The following is a 23,306-nucleotide window of genomic DNA, read 5'->3' as shown; positions in this document are numbered from 1 at the left end:
CAGGGGGGCGACGCTCCTCCGCCATTGAGGAGTCGCCCCTCCGCCATTGCGGAAGAGCCGCCCCTGCTCCTGACTCAGGACCAGAATGGTTATTCAGCCAGTGCCAGGCCATTTTCCCAGTGGGCTGCAGGCCAGGGAGCTGCTTTCTGAATTGCACTGACTTATATGATCCACCCATGAAAGCCCCCTTTGGCTGTCTTCTAGCTGCGGCTTCCTGCGTTGACTGTACACCAAAATCCGTGATTTTGGTTTTCAGTCTGGCCCTGCTCTTACTGACACAGCAAAATACTTCAAAGCACTCAATTTCGACCTTACGTGTATTGTAGGTATGTATTGCTATGTTTCACGTAGTGTTTACGAGATCTCCTTCAACTAGAAAGTCAAAATCTAATTCTTTCCTCTAGTGCTATTTATCCTGTTCACGAATACAACTTTTCTTCCTGTTTTTAAGTTCCGATACAATCTTCTTTTTGCGCTTTACATTTGACTTGATTCCGTCTCTTTACAGCACGACTGTTTTTAAGTCAACTCTTCATAAACTTTTGCCTGGACTGCAAAGTGTTTATTAATGGAGATTTGTAGAGTATATTTGCATTTTGCGATGGTGTATTTAGTTCTTCCAAAAAAAAGCTGGAAAAGTGGCGGGAAAGATCTGAATAATTCTCCAAAGGAGTCAGTGAGCCAGTTCTAATAGTAACTTTAAAAGTGTATTGAACGGGGTGACGAGGTGACCTACATGTAACCTCCACTCCCACATACACAGTCTAATTCGTGGAAAATGTAACGAATTAGATTATGCTCTTGGTATTCTAGTCACCGGAAAGCAATCGTGTTCACGGCTCTCAGGTGGGCAAAGTGCAGGCTTAAGCTTTGCTTATAGACTGCCAAGCAACTGAGACTGGAAATATGATCTAAAAATACATAATGTACCTCTGACTCGTGCTTAAGTCTGCCCACTGACTAATAAATTATTAATGAGAAACAAAGCTACTGATTTTGACCCTGGATTTACTCCTGCAATCAAACTGTTTCCAAGTACACTCCGGTATGTCAGTCTATGCTGTGCTAGTTAAGTGGCATACAGGCTCATTTAGAGCTTTCTGGTAATGTGCAAAAATTCTGTTAAATGTTTAGCCTGCCAGCCAGTTCTGCGCATTTAACTTATGTGATTTAAATTGGAATGATGTTACACAACTCAAATGGAGCAATACCACATCACAGTACAAAAACATGTAGGTTAGCATCAACAAAAAATGGTCTAAAACTACCAATTTACTTGTCAGAAAAAAACAGTAACTCATGAATACTGAGTACAGTAACTGATAAGGCCTTCTGTAGGCCGAAACAGATTTGGGGCTGCTTGTGTTCCCGTTTGGAGGGGATCTTGTCTAGCAGTTATGGCTCGACTATTCCTCTATTCCTGTTGCAGGAGAACCAAGACTGATTTGCATATGGCAGGTCTCTGCCTAAAACACCAAGGGGGTTATTACAACTTTGGAGGAGGTGTTAATCCGTCCTAAAAGTTACGGTAAAGTGACGGATATACCACCAGCCGTATTACGAGTTCCATAGGATATAATGGACTCGTAATACGGCTGGTGGTATATCCGTCACTTTACCGTCACTTTTAGGATGGATTAACACCTCCTCCAAAGTTGTAATAACCCCCCAAATTTGGCAAAACACAATGGTTAATTCAAGCACTTTGTTGCAGTAGATGCCTTAGTATTCCCGGATACATGTCCTTTGCTTCCCGTGCCATAGGACTCAAGCTTTACCTCTCCAATGAGGCTAAGTCCCAGATTTATGGTGGCCCAGCGCCATTCCAATGCCACATTAGTGTCATTTTTTGTCGCTAATGTGGCGTTGGAAGGGCAAAAACACTGCGCCATATTTACAAAGTGGCACAATGCTTGCATTGCACAACCTTGTAGCCCCTTGCACCACATTATACCTGCACCAGGCATAATGTATATGAGGGGGGTTCTGGCACTAGGGTGGGGCATAAAAATGGCGCAAAGGAATCTGTGAGATTGCTTTGCTCCATTTTTATCAGCATTTTTTAACGCCTGTTAAGTGTTCAATGGGCCTCTGGGTGGTTTGCACGATTAGTGACAATATATTTGGTGCTAGTCCTGCAAAGCGCCACACTAGAGCAAAAAATGATGACACTAGTGCCCTTGACTTCCCCACGGTGCACCATATTTTAAATACAGCACACACATGGTGGCATCAGGCGCAGGAAAAGTAGTGCTGCACTAGGTGCAGTGCCACTTTTCATAAATCTGGGCCTTCGTTTTTTTAAATCATTCAGGGTTGTTAGTGCTCCTGTCTGAAGAGAAACTGGGCAGGCATGGTGGACTGTACTTATTGGAGCAGGACGAAGACTGATTTGCATATTAGGGTCCATCTAGAGTGGCATAGCATGTGAAAAGCGATGGTCTGTAATATTTCCTGAGCGATCATCAGTTTCTCTTTGTTACCGATTTGAGCTATTATTGCAAACTTTCCAATGCTTTCTAAATGAGGACACTATGGCATTTGCAGTAATATAATAAACAGGATCAAGGCAGATATATTGGTAAGGTGGTAGACTTAATAAATGTCAAAACAGATGCACAGTGATCTGAAAAAGCATTCCTCGTTAACTTAGTAAAAAAGTTACAAATTAAAATTATGTCCTTGATGACTTCTTAAACTTCTGGGCTGTTAGTCCTGCAAAGGTCAACTAATGTACTTCCCCCCATAACTGTGGTTCTAGCAATAGAGGGACTCCCCTCTAGGGGCACAGTTGGTGGCACTTGGGAGATATTACGGTGGTCTTTCGAGGCTTAGTATTTGCCTCATCCAAATTTGGCTTCATTTCCTTTGTAGACTACAAGCATTACCACATGCCCAACACAGAACTGTTTTCTAGTATTTTACGTGAAGGATATGCATTGTTTGTTTCTGTCCCTCTTCTTCTGCAATGCCAGGCCTGAGACAAGTTTAAAGGGCTACTGAAGTGGATGGCACAATCAGTGCTGCAGGTCATCATTAGCATTTCATTTACAGGCCCTGTGCACATGTAGCGCACTTTACAAGAGACTTAGTAAATTTAATATGCCAATGAGGTATAAGCCAATGTTACCATATTCTGAGCAGAGAAAACAATCACTGTAGCACTGGTTAGCAGTGATAATTAAGTTGTTCACATTCCGTAAAGCATTATCTTGTAGAGACTCTATGTAGCTGCATATTCCCTACTTTAAAAGTTCCTGGCATCCGCTTGGAATCTGGAACTTTTGCAGAGCAAAACACTTGTGTGCGCCATTAAGTGGCTTCGTTCAGATCCGCGGGTGCCGTCTGTGTCTTTGGAGCCGTTTGTGACATCACAGTCGCCTATAAAGGCACCACCCAGGTGCGCGTACATCAGATCCTGTTCCATGAACTTCCACACCAGAAGCGCAGAGCCATGGAAAAAAACAACAGTTTGGCTGTGCAAAAACTAGAGCCCTGAGAGGGACAATCCCTGACCCTATTAGATGTGTCCACAGAGCGGGAAGGCATGGGTGGGTGTAAGGAATCTGCATCTACAAAGAGTCTCTACCAGAGCCACCATGGAAACTCCAATGTGCAATACTGCTGACATTGCACGTTCTCCGTAGAGGCGAGCAGACCTAACCAATGCTCTCCCCACTGCAGAAAGAGTCCTTGTGCCACCTCCAGATGGAGACACCACTCATGATCTACTAGGCATCAGCGGCTGAGTTGTCTGCCCTGGCATTCAGCAAACCTGCCAGGTGTTGAACCACCAGGGTTATGCCCTGCTGTTCCAGCCATGTCCAAAGACGCAGGGCTTCTTGACAAAGGGTTCAGGACCCCACACCACCCTGCTTGTTGCAGTACCACATTACAGTGGTGTTGTCAATGAACACCTGCACCGTCTTCCCTTTTAAAACAGGAATGTAGGAAGCTGGCTCTGTATATACTATATCAAAATGAGATATTATGTGCACAGAGTCCAGGGGTTCCCCAGAGACTAAAGTAGATAATACTAATGCTCTAGTTTTGTGGTAGTGTGGTTGAGGAGTTAGGCTTATCAGAGGGTAGTGCAAAGCACTGGTTGTACACACACAGACAATAAGGGAAGCTCACCCTCAATGACTAACTCCAGACCAATGGTTTTTGTATAGATAAAATATCTTTTGAAAATGTATTTCTAGAATCACAAAATTCAGGTTGCTGATAAGAACATGAATATATTGGTATTCAACACAACTTTGGTAAGAATTGCCAAGTTATAGTTTTTGAATAAATAGCAATAATCTGTTTTAAAAGTTGACCCTGCAATTTCAGAAAGCTCCCAGGGGAAGAAAAGTTAGTATGATTTGTAGGTAAGTACAGGACTTAGAGTTCCAGTCTCCGGATGCTAGGGTGTCCACAGGTTGGGGTTCAAGTTAACCCACCACCAGCAAGACGGGCCGGCCGGGTGCAGATGTCAAAGATGAGGCAAATTTAACATGGGCTCCTACGGAGACTGGGGGCACTCGGAATAAGGCCTGCTTGCAGGTAAGTACCCACGTCTTCGGAGGCCAGACCTGGGGGGTTTAGAGGAGCACCGGGGGGTCACCGGTCAGCATCAAACACACACCCTCAGCTGAGCAGGGGCGGCCAGGTGCAAGGTGCAAACACAGCATCGGGCTCCCAATGCTCTTTAATAGGGGGACCCCAAGGGTCACGTTGAGGCTGCAGGCTGGGTCCAAGGGGTCGGTTCCAGAAAACCACAGGCTGGACAAGGAGGAAGGCTGCCTGCTGAACGTTGCTGCACCGAAAGTCGGGTTCCCCAAGGCCAGAGGGCTGCGGGTACAGAGTACCTTTTGGTGACTGGTATCTTCTTCAGGGTGCAGGTGTTGTTGTGTTGGATAGGAGAGGTCAACCCAACCACCTCTAGCCACTTGGGCCACCTGGACAAGGCCATGGGTGTCAGGTGCAGAGTGGTCAGGACTCATGGATCCGGGGAGGCTCGGTAGTCCTTAGATGGAGTTTGTTTTTAGACAGGGCCGCTGTCCATGGGAGTTCTTGGTCCACTGTGTTGCAGGCAGTCCGCCTGGGGCTTCTAGGGGGTCGGTGGTCCTGCAGGATGCGTCGCTTTCATTTTACAAGGCTTTTGAAGATGGAGAAAGTCCTGTGGGGCTGGGGCTAAGTAAGTTTGAGTCTTCAGTCTTCTCTGCTGTGGTTTCAGTTAGGCAGTCCTTCTTCTTTCTTCCTGTGAGGTCACCAGAAATCTGATGAGCTAGGTTCAGGGGAGCCTTTAAATCCTGGATTTAGGGATGTTACAGGGATCAGGTGGCAGTAGCCAATGGTTACTGTCCCTGTGGGTGACAAGACCCTTCTGGTGTCCACTCTCTTTGGGGAGGGGGACACAGACCTAAACCTATTGTTCCCTGCCCTCCAAACCAAGATGGAGGATTTTCCAAGGAGGGGGGTCACTTCAGCTCTTGGCACCGTAGGGATGGTCCCAGCTGAAGTGGGCACTCATTGTTTTCCATACTTTTCCAACCGGACTTGCTACCAAAAGTGGGGCTTTGTCCGATGGGGTGGGCATCTCCACTAGCTGGGGTGCCCTGGGGCACTGTAACAAGAGGCCTGAGACTTTGAGGCTCACCGCCAGTTATAGTTCCTGCAGCATGGAGGTGTGAGCACCTCCACTCAGGGCAGGCTTTGTTTCTGGCCTCAGAGAGCACAAAGGCTCTAACCCCATGGGGTCAGAAACTTGTCTTTTAGTGGCAGGCTGGCACAGACCAGTCAATCCTGCACTAATGGATTGGGTAAGATACAGGGGGCATCTCTAAGATGCCCTCTGAGTGCATTTTTCAATAAATCCAACACTGGTATGAGTGTGGGTTTATTGTGCTGAGAAGTTTGATACCAAACTTCCCAGACTTCACTGAAGCCATTATGTAGCTGTGGAGTTTGTAATGACAGACTCCTAGCCCATATACTTAATATGGCCACACTGCACTTACAATGTCTAAGACTGGACTCAGACACTGTAGGGGCATTTTGCTCATGCAGCTATGCCTTCACCTGTGGTATAGTGCACCCTGACTTGGGGCTGCAAGGCCTGCTAGAGGGGTGACTTACCTATGCCAAAGACAGTGGTTTGGGGGCCTGGCATCCTGAGGGGGTGCCATGTCGACTCTGCATTTTTCTCCCCACCAGCACACACAAGCTGCAAGAGCAGTGTGCACATGCTAGGTGAGGGGTTCCCCAGGGTGTCATAATACATGCTGCAGCTTTTGGGGATCTTCCCTGGCCACAGGGCCCTAGGTACCATGGGTACCTTTTACAAGGGACTTAACTATGTGCCAAGGGTGTGTGAACTGTGGTAAACAATGGTACAGTTATGGGAAAGAACACTGGTGCTGGGGCCTGGTTAGCAGGATCCCAGCACACTCTCAGTCAAGTTATCATCAATATCAGGCAGAAAGTAGGGGGCAACCATGCCAACAAGGGCATTTTTCTACAAGGAAGAAATGCTTTCAATGCCAGTGGGATCGCCCGGAGTTCCAGTAAGTTGATAAGGAGTCCGGATTTCGCCAGAGACCAGCGGCCTCTGATCTCCACCTCTCCCAGATGGCTGCCCTATTCCAGAAGTGATGCATCCGTCACTACTGTGTGATCTGGTTGGGGAAGGGAGAGGATTCTGCCTCTGATCCAATTGCAGTTCATTAACCTCCACTGCAGATATTTTGCATTTCCCTCCAAGATTTGAACCATGTCAGTGAGATTCCCCTGATGCTGTGCCATTCAAACTTCAGGTCCTACTGCACAGCCCTCATATGCCATCTGGCATAATTGACTAACAGGATTCCAGAAGCCATGAGGCCCAACAGCCTCAGAGTCTGTCTCACCGAAATCCAGGATAGAGGCCCAAACATTGGTATCATGACCTGAATATCCTGGACTCGCTGCTTTTGAGGATAAGCCCGAAACTGCACTGTGTCTAGAACAGCTTTGATGAAAGAGAGCTTCTGAGAGGGAGTCAGGTGTGACTTTGTCACATTTATAGTGAACCCCAGTGAAAGCAGGAAGTTCGCCATAGTTTGAAGGTGGCGGGCGACCTCCTGGGGGGAAGGAGCCTTCAACAGCCAGTCATCAATGTAAGGGAAGACTGAAAGCCCCAACCAGTGCAGATGAGCTGCCACCACCGACATCGCCTTGGGGCACTAGTAAAGCCAAAGGTTAGCACAGTAAACTGTAAACCTTGAGCCACAAGTAGTGCCTGTGGGAAGGCAGGATGGGGGATGTGAAAATACGCATCCTGTAAGTCCAACGCTACCATCCAATCTCCTTGGTTTAGAGCAGACAAGACCTGAGCATCTTGAGTTTCTCCTTTTTGATAAAGAGATTGACATCCCGCAAATCTAGAATAGGCCCTTGTTCTTTTTAGGACTCAGACAGTAGCAGGAATAACAACCACTGCCTCCTTTTGACATCTGGGCCCTTTCTATGGCTCCCTTGGCCAAGAGAGCCATAACTTTCTTGCGGAGCAAGACTAAATGATTCTCCATCAGCCGTTCTTTTAACGGAAGCATGGAGGGAGGGAAAGACTGGAAGAGGAGGGGAAAGCCCTTCTGTATGATCTGCAAGCTCCATTTGTCTGATGTTTTGGACCACCAGTGAGGGAGATTAAATTGAATCATCCCTCCAAAGACACATATGGTCTTGCAGGATCACACTAGGAGGACATGGGCGCTGTAGAGGAGGAGGGCTGGGGGGTGGATGACTTCTGGCCAGACCCCCTGGGTTTGAAGGTACCACGACCTCATCTCTGCATGGGATGCTGACCTGACAGAGGACAGTGGCTGGTCTGTGGATGGTGTGGTATCCCGCCCCTTCCAAAGCTTTGAAAGGGGTGAAAGGCATACTGTTGGCGAGGGGTCACCGAGAGGCCCAAGGACCTGGCTGTGGAGCGAGAATCCTTGAAATGCTTCAGTGCCACAATTGCTTTTTCACGAAATAGGCAGGACCCGTTGAAAGGCATATCCACAAGGTTTGCCTGGACATCCCCCAAAAAGCCAGCTATATGAAGCCAAGCGTGGCAATGAAGGGCCACAATCAACGAAATCCCTCTACCTAGGTAATAGTTGTGTCCAAACCACACCTAATAGTAAACTTGGCTGCACCTCTCCCATCTTTGACTGCTTGTGAGAGAGTGTCCCACACACCCTTCAGGAAATGAGGCAGCACCTGGGCCACCATGTCCCATAAGGTATAGGAAAAAGGGCCCAATAGGTATGAGGTATTTACTGACCTCAATGCCAGGATGGAGGGAGAAAACATCTTCTTCCCAAGTTGGTCCGGCCTCTTGGATTACCTATCCAGGAGGGTGGAAGAGAAGGCACCATGGGAAGTAAAGGCCTGGACCATCAAGCTCTCTGGGGAGGGATGTTGGGTGAGGAAGCTAGGATCATTTGGAGTTGGGCGATGGGGGTGGCCAACTGTCCTATTTACAGGAGCCCCTGCGCTGGGTCTGGATCATATCTCCAGCATGACATCAGTGGGGACCTCATTAAAGGGTAACATCGGTTTTGATGTGGTAACCCACGGCTGAAGCACCTCAGTCAGGAGATTAGTCCTGACTGGTACTGTGGGCAGATCTAGGTCCAAGACCTCAGCTGCCCTACACACCACCAGAGCACAAGATGCTCCCTCCTTCATAGCTATGTTAGGAGGTGAGAGCATGACAGTATCTGGAGAGAAGTCCAGTCCAATGGCTTCTCCTAGCTCCTCATTCGAGTCTATTTGCTTCAATCCATGCTTAAGAGGGTCCTTAGACCCCGCCATTCCTCACAAATGCATGATTTATCATATAAAGGCTCAGGTAATGATCTGGCACCTGTTGGAGCCGTCGGCATCGGAAACAGCGTTGCACGTCATTCTAGCTCCGTATCATCAGGTATGAGAATGGGGCACGTGCCACCTGCGGGTGCCAGTGGCGCAGGGAGCGTTGACATCAGGAACAATGCAGAGGAGGCCGACTGTGTGGACTCGGTGTTGGTCCGGATCCGATATCGGTTCCAAGAGACCCCATTGGTGCCGAGGACGAAGCTGCTGGCAGGGAACCCGATGGGGCCTCTGCTGACCCTGCAGGGCCCGAAGGCACACCAGAGGCACAGCTCGCTCAAATACGAGATGCATGGCCTCGTAAAACACTTGAGTTGAGCGGGGGTCTCTCCAGCTCCCGGAACCGTGCTCGGAACGTTGACGTTCCTGACTCACCTCGTCACTTGGACTTCTTCTTGTGCCTCTTTCCAGAGTGCCCGGAGGATCTCAAGTGAGATGAAGAGGACTTGGGGCTTCTGGAGCAGTCCCGAGAACTCCTCCTCGACCAGGACCGTGACCTCCGAGAAGTCGCACCAAATGACGTCGACTGCTGGACCGCCATGCGCTCCAGGACGGCTCCCTCAAAGCTTTCGAGCCATGGCCCAGCAGTCAGTACACAACCTTCAATGGTGGTCTCAGTCCAAACACCGGAGACATACCTTATGGGGGCCCGTCACTGACATGGTGCAGTGGCAGGCACTGCACGGCAGGAACCTCATCTTCCTAGATGACATTCTTGCACAGACTTGAAAAAATCCTAGACAAAAAGGTTGAAAAAGGCCTGTAAAAAAAGACAGAGGGTAGCTCAATTCCAGATCTGTGCTAACTGGCATGGTAGGAAAAGAACTGACGTACGCATGCCTGGGTGGTGCCTTTATAGATTATGATGTCACAAACAGCTCCAACGACGCCACGCGGATCCGAGCAACACCACCCAATGAGGTGCGCAAGGATATTGCTCTGCAAAAGTTCTGGATTTCAAGCTGACGTCAGGAAATTCTAAGGTAAGGAATCTGCAGCTAGAAGTCTCTATCAGATACAGTGTACAGAGTGCTAAGACCAGCAAAAACAAAGTCAGCAAAAGCAGGAGGTCTGAAGGCAAAGTCAGAGGGAAATAACACCAAGGATGCCAGGTCTAACAAAACCACTACTAAGAATGAAAAGGATTTGGAGATTGAATTAAGCAGGTACGAAAGGTCTTCTCATGTTTAATTCAGATATTAGAGGGTTATTCAGAGTTGGCTGATGTGGGCCATCTGTCAAACATTGGCTGATGGACCAACCGCCTACTCTACAGGGTATAAATGTGTTTATTCTCTAAATATAGGGGTATACCCTCTAAAGTCTGTAAGTGAGGCATCTTCCAAACTCTAAATAACTCCCTAGCTTTGTTAGTTAGAAACAAACCTGATAAACAGAATATCAAGCAGTTGTGTGATTTAATAAGTCCAAATGTACAAACTGAATTTCTCTGGATAATGCTGCACTTTAGGGTGTTATAGAGAATTAAGTATATAGCATATTATACATGATTTTCATAGATAAAGTAGTGTGTGGCAGTCCCACCTCAGAATGCTCACTGTCACTCTTTATCACAGTGCGTTTGAGAACTTTAGAGTACGCATCTCCCTCAGAGATCTCAATTGGCTCCTGTGGTTCTCCATGGACAATTACTTCCTCTTTTTCTGTGCCATCTGGTAAAACATATCGCCTGATGATCTTCCGCGTAATCTAAAAGAGAGATAAACAGAAAGGATAATTATCATTCCAACATTATAAAATAAACCAGACCCTAATTTTAAAATGGAAGACATAAAATGATCTACTACAATCAGTTCAGGTTTTTGTCCAAATGTAACACTTGATGAAGGCTTTAAGACAGTGGACCTTGAGATCCCATTTCTGATAGTTTTATGCTTTGAGTGGCTTTTTCTAAAGTATGATTTATAAACTGCATAACATCTTGGCTGTCATTATCTGAGTACCCATTATGTACAGAGCTAGACCAATGCTACTGAAATCGTAAGTCTTCCCCACACCACACACCACTCCCAGAACCTTCCAGTGTCATCAATCATGCTTGAGTATTGAAAGGCAAGCTCAGGACCCGCATTCTATCCTCAGCCTTTTTACCGAGATGATGGTGGTTGTAAATCAAAACTGGACACCTGTTTACTAGAAACTGGATTAAGGCCTCAAGGTAGTTTAATAAAAGTTTCCAAATAAATCTACTGATGGTAAGGAATTGTCAATGCCAGCAAACTGAATTATATATGAATCTACTTTCCATATGTGAATTACACTGAAACATTGTTTTGTTGTTTCTTTTCTTAGCAAGTTAGTATAGTGCAGACTTATATAAAGGCAGCAGTACAGCATCTTAAAAAGAACATTGTTTTCGCAAAAATAGTTTTAAACACAAAGTGCTCCATTGAGATTAAGATGGTTGTTAAGTCTGGATGAGGCCGTATCAAAGTAACTCAAGATGACAGGAAACACATAATTTGGTGCTTTACAAGGTGTAATTATGTGTACATGTAACAAAGAATTGCTTTTATTGATAGAAATTGAAATAATGTACTTAAGTACAAAAGAGTGTTCCGAATGGTCCTTCCTTTTATGGCACAAAACACTCAAAAACATCTTTGAACGGAATCACATCCCAATGTTATACATTCATAATATTTAAATTTCGGAGCGAAACAAAATCAATTAAGTCTAATAGCACTCAGCTCAGTTTGCCAGGGATTGCCCTGACATAGACTCTAGTGAAACTTATTAATTTGTGGATCTGAATCTGAATGTCAACTATTCCAATCCTTACTATGCACTGAATAAAACACGAGAAATCACATTTCTAGAAGTTGTGCTACTGACTTCATCTAGCTCATTTCACAAATTTAAGTAGGTTTTAGAATCTTCATTTGCTGAAAAGTGAAATCAGAGTTAGATATCTGATTGTGCCAGGTCAAACTTACCGACCCCTTGCTCTGGAGAGGCAGACTAACTATGTTTGAAATTCAAAGACAACTGCAAAGACTTAGAAACAACTAAGACAATTCAATTTACGTCACCGTTCCGACAGTGTTCTCCAAAAAAAGTGCTAATAAGATCAGTTAAAGTGCCCTTTTACTGGGGGAGATTGCACTTAAAAGTAGGGCAACAAAAAATGTCAACCGGTTATGAATGCAGGTCCTAGGCTTTCAAAATGGTCTGGTCGTCTTCAAAGTAGTTTCATTCCAGTAGAAATGAGCTGATCATCAGTACAAAATTAATGGACACTATTGCAATTTATGGGACCTCAACCAATGTTCCCAGCCCATGGCAGTCACAACAACTGTCACAGGGCACACTTCAAATCTAAGGAAGTCTTACCTTCTTTACAACAGTGCAACCATTTTCATCGGTATACTGCTCTTCTGTTACTGTTTCCGGCGGAATGTCAGACATGTTACCTGCCTGTGATAATGAGAAATAAAATGATCATCCTTTCCTGAACACCTGCAGAAATGGAGTTATGCACCCTGTCAGCTAGCATTGTTAGCAAGACATACATTCAAGGAATGTTGTTGTTTAACTGCAAAACAGGGTGTATTGTTCTGCAATTTAACTTTAAAGTCATGCAAAGTCAAACAAAAAGGGTAAATAAAGAAATTAGTTGAATATTTAGTGTTGAGAAGCAAACTGAAATACTTGAGTTGTCCTCATTGGAAGGCATCTTTCAGATGGATTTTACTGCGGACAGGGATATGGCATAAACGCTACAAAACACTTTTGTTCAATCTCATATCGGGTCAGTGTTTTCACAATCTTTCCATGGCCATGCATTTTTCAGAAAGCATGCTGTACTCACAACCACAGTGCCAACCAGGTGAAGGCCCTATTGGTAGAGCTGTGAGGGTTGCTGTGAATGTGACCAGGGCAGTATTACCAGGCGTTACAGGGTCGTGCATTAGTTGAACACTTTGTACCTGAATAATCACCCGGCGGCGAACAACCCTGGTAGTTACCAACTCCTCCTCATCAGAGCCGTTCTCCAGCCCACCTAGTTCCTCTGCTAGCTCCTAGTGGAAGCATGGAAGCAGTGTGCTGTTTATCATACTAAATGTATACCACGTGCTACTAATCATGATATGTCTGCCCTTTGGTGTACTTTGTTGTATTTTAATGGAAAAGTAATACAGTTGATTAAAATAACACAGGAGAAAAGGAAACAGTACTAGAAACCATACAAAATTATTCACCAAAATCCCAGGTGTAGTGAAAATGGCATCACACACTTTTTGACCATCAAAGACATTACAAGGATACAACCAGTCCCACCAACAGAAACTTAGCAGCAGCATCTTGTTTGCTGCTGAGAGAGCTGGAAAGGCCCAAACCTAGAAACTATAATAAGCAAGCAGGGCTATCTGTGCCCCTGTTTCTTGTTTTTGTTACATTAGCTGTCCTCCTAGCTGTTAAGACCAGAGTTACCAAATAAATAAAGTGCCCGGGGTTGCCTATAGCAAGCCAGTGGTAGCAGCTGCTACACATGACTAGAACAAGTGTGGTTCATGCTATAAACTTGTATTTTAATAAGCCAATGACAGGTGTTGACTGGCAGCATCACAAAATTTACACGGTGACAGAGGTGATGCTGAGTTATATATTTTAACAACTCGAATGAGTGCATTGTCCTCAGTCTCAAAGGCATTTGTTCTTAAGAGAAAGGAAAAGTCAGAAAAATACAGTGAATTCACACATTCTGCAAGGACTCTAAAATTGTCTACGCGAAACTTAGAATGCATCATGTGCAAGATGTATGACCGAGTTGGATCATAAAGTTATACATTAAAATATTTGGTGAGATGCGGGTATTACAAACTTCATATTAAAAAATCAGTGGACCTACTATAGATATGGATCCTAGCTGTAGCCATAATAGCACTAAAATTAATAAGAAATAAAGGGCACAATACAAGGCATTGTCAAAACGGTCACTCTTGTTAAATGCATGGCTGAAACATGTCAACTTCATATTTAATTCTTTAGTAGAATTTTTAGAAAACAGGCAAGGGTTCAACTTCTTATCAACCTATGTTCCTGGATATAACATCAATAAACATTGAGTAAACCATTTCTTCTTGGTTCATTAACACATGATTTTACTAATTGACTGATTACTTTTTCTCATCGCACATCTACATACATTTTATGCTGCAAAATATGGGGAGGACTATGAGTGCACTTATTTTAGGTAAAGTCGACTATAACAGTACACAGTGACTTTTTACATTAAGACTCTGAAATCAACCCCTGAGAAAATCCCTATTCCGGGCACACAGAGGTTTGCACACAAAGCATGATTTCATGTATTTTGGTTATAAGTGCATTATCAGGGTTTGCACCCATGCAATTTTTGCCAGTTAAAACCAGGCGGAATTTGTGCGGGGAATGGGTGCATCAATCTGAACATTTGCATACCACAAAAAAAAGAACGTGGTGTTGCTCTATTATCAGCATTTTCCAAGTGCAGTATTACTGCAGCAACAGACTACAGAAATTGCAGTGTGCCCTCTGTGATGATGATTATGAACCTTATGAATATACAACAGGGTCAGTGAAAGCCACAGCTGAGGCAAATGTATCAACACTTTGCCGATGTACAGAATCCGTTGGTATCACGGGTCGAATTGTTTTTTTTTATTCAGGGGCAAACTGAGTGTTTGAGCTCATCCTTGGTCAACATATCACCAAGGTTTCCTAAGCACGTTTGGGTACTCTGACTATACTTTGGACTAGACAGTATATCGCATTTGTACTTTGTAAAATGTTTTGTAGATTTATGTTTGCAAGACTGAAAGAAAGACTGTATAAATGAATAATAATGCATCATATTTTTTTTGAATTTTGAAAACTCAAGATTTGGTGATAGCTGGGTTTATAAAATATGTCAATTCCCTCAGCCGGGTGTGTCCAACGTAGGTCGCGAAAAGCTGGATTTCATGCCAGATTATTGGGATGTTCACATAAAATTTATTTTGACTACAACGAAACCCAGTGGAACTATTTGGAAGGGTTAGGGGTTGTTCTGAAAAATGAGCATTGATCTGGCTCCCATGGCCAAAAGTTGAGTAGCTCTGTGCTAGGTCAATAGAAAAAAAACATGTATTTAATAACTACGCGAATGTGGATAAAATGGGCATTTATACTTGTAATGCTTTAATTAAAAAGAGGCCTTTTCTATGTGTGGTAGAAATGTGCACCTTTTTCTGTTGTGAACATTTGAGAGCTCCTTATTCCAAAGAGAAGGATGCTCTTGGAAAGCATGGGTTTAAAATGTGGCAGAAAGCTATTACCATTAATTTACCATATCAATATTTCTAATCTAGTAAACCTCAAGGCAGTCATGATAGCTGTCATTAAAAAACACAGCTGGGTAAACATATATGAAGTGAGTGTTGTTTCCCTTGAATCTGTTTCGTATTAAATTCTCTTTCTTAAGGGGCTTCAAAGAATGAATGTAATGTATCTGGCACCACAAGCATTTCAATCTCAGAATAAATAATGTCCCATCATCCATAAATTCATAGACCCCCCCATCATCCTTGAAGAAGTGTGACTGTGCAGAAATAGATGAAAATGACCTCTGCAAGTATAATCTTTTGCTGAACATGTAGCATGGTGTAGTAATAAGTGCCTAAAGAGAATATTTTTTTTTTCTTCCTAATGCCTCCTTCCCTCTCTCCCCCATTTTCATTCCCTACTTTCTACCTTCCTCTTTTTCCTCCCTTTTTAGGTCAAGCATGAGCGTACAGCCTCTTGTATACTTTTATTAGGTTGAGAGTAAGCATATGGCCTCTTGTATACTTTTAAGTATCCTTGTACTGTGGCCTTTAAGCCATTTTATTTGTTCATATCTGTGTCATTTAAAAATCCTGGCTTGCCAGAGGTTAGTCATGCCCATTTGTCCGTCCTTTTTCTTTTTGGGAGCCGGGACCAACTACTGGATAAATACGCTTTCTCGTGTTCATCTGTTCTTTGGGGGACTTTTCTCTCTTCACTTTCTGCTCCTATTCGGTAAAGCTTCCATTTTCATTTGCAGAGCATTCTTGCTCTCAGCTTAGCTGTAAACAAAGCTGTAAATCAGGCTGCTATCTTGGTCACATTTGCTCTGCACCCTCTTTCACTGGTCTCTTTCAGCTCCCTGGCTCCCATACTTCCTTGGTTTGGATTCTGTTTACTGAGTGTGCCTGCCTAGTGTGTTTATTTAATTACTTGTTTGCTAAGTAGCCAAAAGTCCTCCCAAAGGTATTGGAGGTTTTACTGTAGTACCAGCTACATTACACAAGGACATTTAATTTTTTGTAAGCACAGAGGGATTCAGTGATGTTGAGCTGACCCTGTGACTCGAACCCAGGTCCTTAGTTCTAAAGTCAGCAGCTCTAGTCGTTGTGCCACACTTTCTTTCTGGTCTACCATGTTTCCGTGGTGCACATGAGGGATTCCAGTTCCTTTCATTGTGACAGAGCAGCACACTGCAATTTATGTTTAACTCCTCCATTTTTTTACTTAATTACTTGTTCAAACCTGTTATTGTTTAACAGAAGGGAACCAGGACTTCGCACGCATGAGCATTTTATGTCAAGTGACCACCACAGGTGCTTGCACAAAACTGCAAACACACTTGCAGGTTGCACTTTTAAAGTAGACGCATCAAGCAAAAGACACGCAATTTGGTGTATTATTAGATATAGCGAGTGATATAAATTCAGGTGATTCTGATTCTGTTTGTTGTGAATAAAAAAAGAGGCCTTTGTGTGTCTTTTTAGGTTAGGGTGACCACCCGTCAATAATTTTTCTGGGACTGCCCGTAAGTTAGCCCTACCGTCCGTTGTCAATAATGAAAGGCTTATTGGAGAGCATTTGTCCATGAGTTTAGCCTTTCAGCTAAAGGACAAATGTAATTAGAAAAATTCAGTGTCACCAACTGGACTGAAAAGCAGGGAATCTCCTGTGCTCCCATCCCAAGGGAGGGGCAGGCAGATAAGAAACATGCCTTCTTGCCAGGGTGTCTCCTTCCCACAACAAATGGAAATGTGTGTAACTGGTAAATCTGCAAATGAAAATGGGCTTGGAAACCAGTATTTGCTTTACTCGAAGGAGTCACTTGAAGCTTTTTGATGCAAAGACATTTTCTTTTACAGAGGTACTTTAAGGGTGTTCCAGGCTGAGCTGTGGAGTGTGTGGTTTTAATAGAGTTATAAAAAACTTTTGCACTAGGTATAATCTGTATATTACTGAAATCTGTATTTTAAAAGGGCTGTTTTTATTTAACCTAAATGTACTTGCACATTTGTGGCAGCCTATATTATGCTGTGTGTAATGCATGTTTAAAATAAGGGCTTACACATTGTAGGAAGTTGACCTGGTGTGTGGTCGGTACCTATGGTACTTAGACCTTATACTAGGTTCAGGTATCCCTTCCTAGTGAAGTGTAGGCAGTATCTAGAAGCCAGGCTCTCCAGAGGTAGCTGTGGATGAGCAGCCAAGGCTTATCTAGGGGACATACAAAGCTCATGCAATACCACTATAGTCACACAGCACTTATGTGAAAGAAAACACTCAGTTGTGCAAAAATAAACAAATTACCACAAAATACTAGACTGGTAACCCACCATTAGGAGGTAAGTAATACACTAAATATATACATTAGTAATCAGTAACAGGCATAGAAAACAGTGCAAATAGCAATAACCAATAGTGACCCTTGAGGGATCACAAACCATATCCTAAAAAATGGAATGTGAGCAAGGGACCTACACCTAGGTAAGTAAAATTTGTAGAGGGGAGCTGAGAGTACTATAAAACCACAGAGGTAAGTAACACAGTACTCCCCAGTGACCAAGAATGCAGGAGTAAAACACTGGATTTTCCACAAACCACGCAAAAGGAGGAAAAGAAGAAAAAGAAGACACCCAGAGAAGACTGCAAGAAAACCAGAGGTGGATTCCTGAAGAAAGAACACCTGCGGAGAGAGGGGACCAAGTCCAAGAGTCACAGTGGAGTCCAGGAGAAGTAGGAGCTACTATCCACCCAGTTGTGGATGCAGGACTTGGTCGACAGTAATGAAGAACAGGTCAGCACTGCAGCCCTGGAGCCGGAGAAGAGTTCCTGATGGATGCAGATGAAGCCCCACTCTGGGAGGAAGTTGCAGATGGGTGTCGGAGCAGGAATTCCACCAACAAGCCTTGGCAAAGGCAAACTCTCAGTTGGTGGAAAAGAGGTGCTGCCGGGGACCAGCAAGGTCCCGGAGGGCTCAACCCATGAGGGGGAGTCACAGGGGACCCTCAGCGTTGCAGAGAGTCCACAGGAGCAGAGGCAGCACCCACAGGAGTTCCACAGGACGGGGACAAAGGAGTCGCAGAAGAAGCCCATGCAGAACTACAAAAGAGGATTCCACGCTGCAGGAGAACCATGCAGGAGGCTGTGCTTTGCAGGATTGAGTGCTGGGGGCTGAAGCTACATGTCCCATGAAGATCCCTTGGAGGAGATGCAAACAAACCTTGGCAGCTGCAAGAGACGCAGTGCAAGGGGGTCCTGTCCTGTGTGGGAAGGCAAAGGCTTACCTCCACCAAAGTTGGACAGCTGGCAGAGTGGATCAAGAGGACTACTCCAGACCACCACCCTTGATGCAGGGTCAACACAGCTCAGCAGGCGAGGGGATCCACACAGCCGGTCGTCACTTGTTGAAGGTTCCTCTGGTTGCAGGGAAGTGACTCCTTCACTCCAAGGTATATTCCTTCTTCTTCTTATACAGGCTGGAGAGTCTTCTGAGGATGCATGACGAGGGAAATGTTGCAAAGCTTGCAGGAGCCCTGGAAACAATGTTGCTGAGGAGTCCTTTCTTCTTGGGAGCAGCTTGTCAGGTCCTGGAGGTTCCAGTCGCAGTTCCGGAAGCCAGAATTTGAAGCAGAGGTTGCAGAGGAGTCCTGTTCAAATCTTGCAAGTCGAATCTGAGGACCCACCCAAAAGAGAGACCTAAAATAGCCCTGAAAGGGGGATTGGTCACCTAACCTGGTAAGCACCTATCAGGAGGAGGATCTGACATCACCTGCCTGGCCTGGCCACTCAGATGCTCCCAGAGTTCCCTGCCTACCCTGGAAACAAGATGGCAGAACCCAGGGACCCTCTGGAGGAGTTCTGGGCATCACCTAAGGGGTGGTAATGGACAGGGGAGGGGTCACTCACCTTTCCATTGTCCAGTTTCGTGCCAGAGCAGGGACTGGGGGTCCCTGAACTGGTGTGGACCTGTTTATGCACAAATGGCACCAAATGTGCCCTTCAAAGCAAACCAGTGGCTTGGGTAGGCTACCCCTCCTAATCCAGTCACACCTATTTCCAAAGGGTGAGGGTGTTACCTCCCTCTCCCTAAGGAAATCCTTTGTTCTGCCTTCCTGGGCTTAATCAGATCAAGCAGCAGGAGGGCAGAAACCTGTCTGAGGGGTGGCAGCAGTTGGGTTGCCCGGAAAACCCTGTAAGACTGGTGGCAGCAATGCTGGGGGTCCTCTGAAGAGCCCCCAGAGTGCATGGAACCATACTTACAATATTTTCAACAGTATTGGGCTATGATTCTGACATGTTTGATACCAAACAGGTATGGCCTCAGCTTCTTCAAGGCTCAGACCACAGCGAAGGCCTCCCTTTCTGTAGCTAAGAAATGCTTCTCTCTAAGGGTCAACCTTCTGTTGATAAAAGCAACTGGTTGATTCTGGCCCTCAGTGTTGAGCTGAGAAAGAACTGCCCCACCTCTAGCTCTGAAGCATCAGTTTGGACAATTAATGTCTTGGAGTAGTCAGGGCTTTTTAACACTGGTGTAGAGAACATAGGCCCTGATTCTAAGCTTGGCGGGCGGCGGTAGCCGCCCGCCAAGCGGGAACCGCCAGAAGACCGTACCGCGGTCAAAAGACCGCAGCGGTCATTCTGGGTTTCCCACTGGGCTGGCTGGCGACCGCCGAAAGTCCGCCCGCCAGCCCAGCGGGAAACACCCTTCCCACGAGGAAGCCGGCTCAGAATGGAGCCGGCGGAGTGGGAAGGTGCGACGGGTGCAGTTGCACCCGTCGCGAATTTCAGTGTCTGCAAAGCAGACACTGAAATTCTTTGTGGGGCCCTCTTACGGGGGCCCCTGCAGTGCCCATGCCATTGGCATGGGCACTGCAGGGGCCCCCAGGGGCCCCACGACACCCCACGCCCGCCAGGAACAGGATGGCGGTATGGGGTGTCGGAATCCCCATGGCGGATTCCCATGGGCAGTGGAAAGTCGGCGGTACACCGCCGGCTTTCCGCTTCTGGCCGCGGCTGTACCGCCGCGGTCAGAATGCCCGGCGGACCACCGCCAGCCTGTTGGCGGTGCTACCGCCAACCTCTGCCCTGGCGGTATTTACCGCCAGGGTCAGAATGACCCCCATAGTCTGTTTAAGGTCCTCAAAAGCTTTATGACAGCTGCCTGTCCATTAAACTTTTTTGGCATCTTTTTAGATATGAGGTCATTAAGAGGGGCTACAATGGAGCCATATTTCTTGATGAACCTCCTGTAGTACCAAGTGAGGCCTAGGAAGGCTCGCAAATGGGTTTGTGTTGTAGGGGGAGTCCATTCTAAGACAGTCTGGATCTTCCCCTGCAATGGTTGAATCTGGCCTCCACCTACCAGGTGGCCCAGATATACAACTTTTCCCTGCCCTATCTGGCAGTTAGAGGCCTTGCTAGTGAGGCCTGCCTTTTGCAGGGCCTTCAAAACATTCCAGAGGTGGACCAGGTGGTCAGCTCAGGTGGAGCTAAAGATAGCTGTCATTGAGATAGGTTGCCCTATAGGCTTCCAAACCTTGGAGGACTGTATTCACCAGCCTCTGAAAAGTGGCAGGTGCAGTCTTCAAACCAAAGGGCATAACAGTAAATTGATAATGCCCTCTAATGGTTGAGAATGCAGTTTTTGGTTTTGCATCCTGTGACAATTTGACCTGCCAATATCCTGCTATCAAGTCAAAGGTGCTTAGATACTTGGCACATGCCAGTGTATCTATCAGCTCATTTGCCCTAGGAATAGGGTGAGCATCAGTCTTAGTGACTGTTTTGAGCCCTCTGTAGTCAACACAGAACCTCATCTCTCGTTTTCCATTCTGTGAGTGAGGTTTTGGTTGCTGCACCACTGGGCTAGCCCACAGGCTGTCAGAGTGCTCAATCACTCCTACGTCTAGCATCCTTTGCACTTCGGCTTTGATTCAATATCTAACATTATCAGGTTGCCTGTAAATCTTACTTTTAACAGGCAAGCTACACCCTGTGTCAATGGTGTGGTCACGCCATGTTGTTTGACTAGGTGTCAGAGAAAACAGTTCAGTTCAGTCTAGGAGGTTCGTGCAGTCCTCTTTTTGAGACTCAGAAAGGCAGTCTGTGAGGACAACACCATCCACTGAGCCATCAGCTGCGGTGGTAGAGAAGAGATCAGGGAGAGGGTCACTCTCTTCTTCCTGTCCCTCGTCAGTTGCCATGAGCAGGGCCAGATCAGCCCTGTCATAGTAGGACTTAAAGTGGTTCAAATGAACACCTCTGGGAGTGCCAGGGTCCACTAAATAGGTGACCTCACCCTTTTTCTCCACTATAGTACGGGGACCACTCTATTCGTCTTGGAGTGCCCTGGGAGCCACAGGCTCCAGGACCCACACCTTCAGTCCTGGCTGGTGCACAGTTAGGACAGCCTTCTGGTCATGCCACTGCTTTTGCAGTTCTTGGCTAGCTTGAAGGTTTTTAGTGGCCTTTTTCATGTAGTCAGCCATCCGGGATCTGAGGTCAAGTACATAATCCGCAATGTCTTGTTTAGGGGGCTTGAGAGGTTGCTCCCATCCTTCCCTTACATGTGCAAGTGGACCCCAAACAGGGTGTCCAAACAGAAGTTCAAAGGGGCTGTGGCCCACTCCCTTAGGAGGAACCTCCCTGTAGGCAAACAGGAGGCATGACAATAGGACATCCCATCTCCTCCTGCGCTTTTCAGAGAGTCCCATAATCATGCCCTTGAGAGTCTTATTGAACCTCTCAACCAAACCATTGGTTTGGGGGTGGTAAGGGGTGGTAAACTTGTAGGTTACATCACATTCCTTCCACATGGCCTTAAGGTATGCAGACATTAAGTTTGTACCTCTGTCTGATACCACAGCTTTTGGAAAGCCCATCCTGGAGAAGATTCCCAGGAGGGCTTTTGCCACTGTAGGAACTGTAGTGGTCCTTAGAGTTATAGCATCTGGATACCTGGTGGCATGGTCCACCACCAGCAGTATGAATCTGTTTCCAGAGGCAGTGGGCGAGTCTAGGGGGCCAACAATATCCGCCCCAACCCTCTCAAAGGGAACCCCAACCACCGGTAGTGGAATTAGTGGAGCCTTTGGGGTGCCACCTGTCTTGCCACTGGCTGACAAGAGATACTAGAGCGACAAAACTCCTTTGTATCTTCAGACATATGGGGCCAGTGAAAGTGTGGGACAAGTCTGTCCCAAGTCTTGCTTTGCCCCAGGTGACCTGCTAGGGGTATGTCATGTGCAATGGTCAACAATAATTCTCTATACTGCACAGGTACTACCAATCTCCTGGCGGCACCAAGCTTGAGTTCCCTTGCTTCTGAGTATAAGAGGTTGCCCTCCCAATACACTTTCTGGGTGCCACTGATATCCCCTGTTTCCTGAAGGACAGCTTGCTGTCTTAACCCTTCCAGTGTGGGACAGGTTTGTTGTGCCCCACTGAACTCCTCCCTGGCAGGCCCCCCTGCATCTTCAAGTTCAACTGTGTCATCTTTCAACTCTTCAGGTGTAGTTTCTACCAAGGTAGGGGCCAACCTTTTGCCCTTTCTACCCTTGGCTTTGGGAGCCTCTTGGGCTATTGTTCCAGGCTCCAAGATTCCTTTGTCTTTTTGCTTCTTGGCCTGAGTCCTGGTCAAAGCAAAAATATGCCCTGGGATGCCAAGCATTGCTGCATTGGCCTCCAACTTCACTTCAGCCCAAGCTGAAGTCTCCAAGTCATTCCGCAAGAGACACTCTACATCTAAGACTAAGGAAACTGCAACCTTCTTTAGGCCAGTAAACCACCCCCAGCTGAAATCAGCAACTGCCATGGGTAGCATACAGTGTTGTTATGGGTGTCAGTCACTTGGTACTGATGACCAAGTAGGTGTTGCTCAGAGGACACCAGTTTTCAGTCACTATAGTGACACTGGCACCTGTGGTCCTGTAGGCCTCTGTCTGAACACCATTTATCAAGGGCAGCTGCCTGTACTTACCTATGTTGAGGGGCCAGGCAGCACGGGTGGCAAAATCAATGCCCCATCTGAGACTAAAACAGCTTCAGTAGTTTCCCAAACTAAGCAAGCCCCCACCACACTTCCTAAAGTGAGCCCAGCTACACCCTGG

At 46.0% G+C, this 23,306-nt stretch overlaps 1 protein-coding gene across 33 annotated transcripts in view; it reads right to left on the bottom strand.

Annotated features, from left to right (window-relative positions):
- The window catches only part of ANK2 (ankyrin 2), a 1,630,948-nt gene that overhangs the window by 39,243 nt on the left and 1,568,399 nt on the right, over window positions 1-23,306 (bottom strand). For 21 of the 33 annotated variants that reach the window (XM_069241684.1, XM_069241717.1, XM_069241674.1 and 18 more), the window contains 3 exons: window positions 12,843-12,935; window positions 12,247-12,330; window positions 10,438-10,602 (listed from right to left, as the gene is read on the bottom strand). In XM_069241684.1, the coding sequence (XP_069097785.1) occupies window positions 10,438-10,602; window positions 12,247-12,330; window positions 12,843-12,935 (342 nt within the window). The remainder of the gene's footprint in view (window positions 1-10,437; window positions 10,603-12,246; window positions 12,331-12,842; window positions 12,936-23,306) is intronic. The other 12 variants (XM_069241892.1, XM_069241902.1, XM_069241884.1 and 9 more) reach the window with 1 other exon arrangement.

Source organism: Pleurodeles waltl, chromosome 1_2, assembly GCF_031143425.1.
Source record: "Pleurodeles waltl isolate 20211129_DDA chromosome 1_2, aPleWal1.hap1.20221129, whole genome shotgun sequence".
NCBI classification, from domain to species: domain Eukaryota; kingdom Metazoa; phylum Chordata; class Amphibia; order Caudata; family Salamandridae; genus Pleurodeles; species Pleurodeles waltl.
Note: the sequence above shows the minus strand (reverse complement) of the source record. Positions and strands in the feature narration are given on the sequence as shown.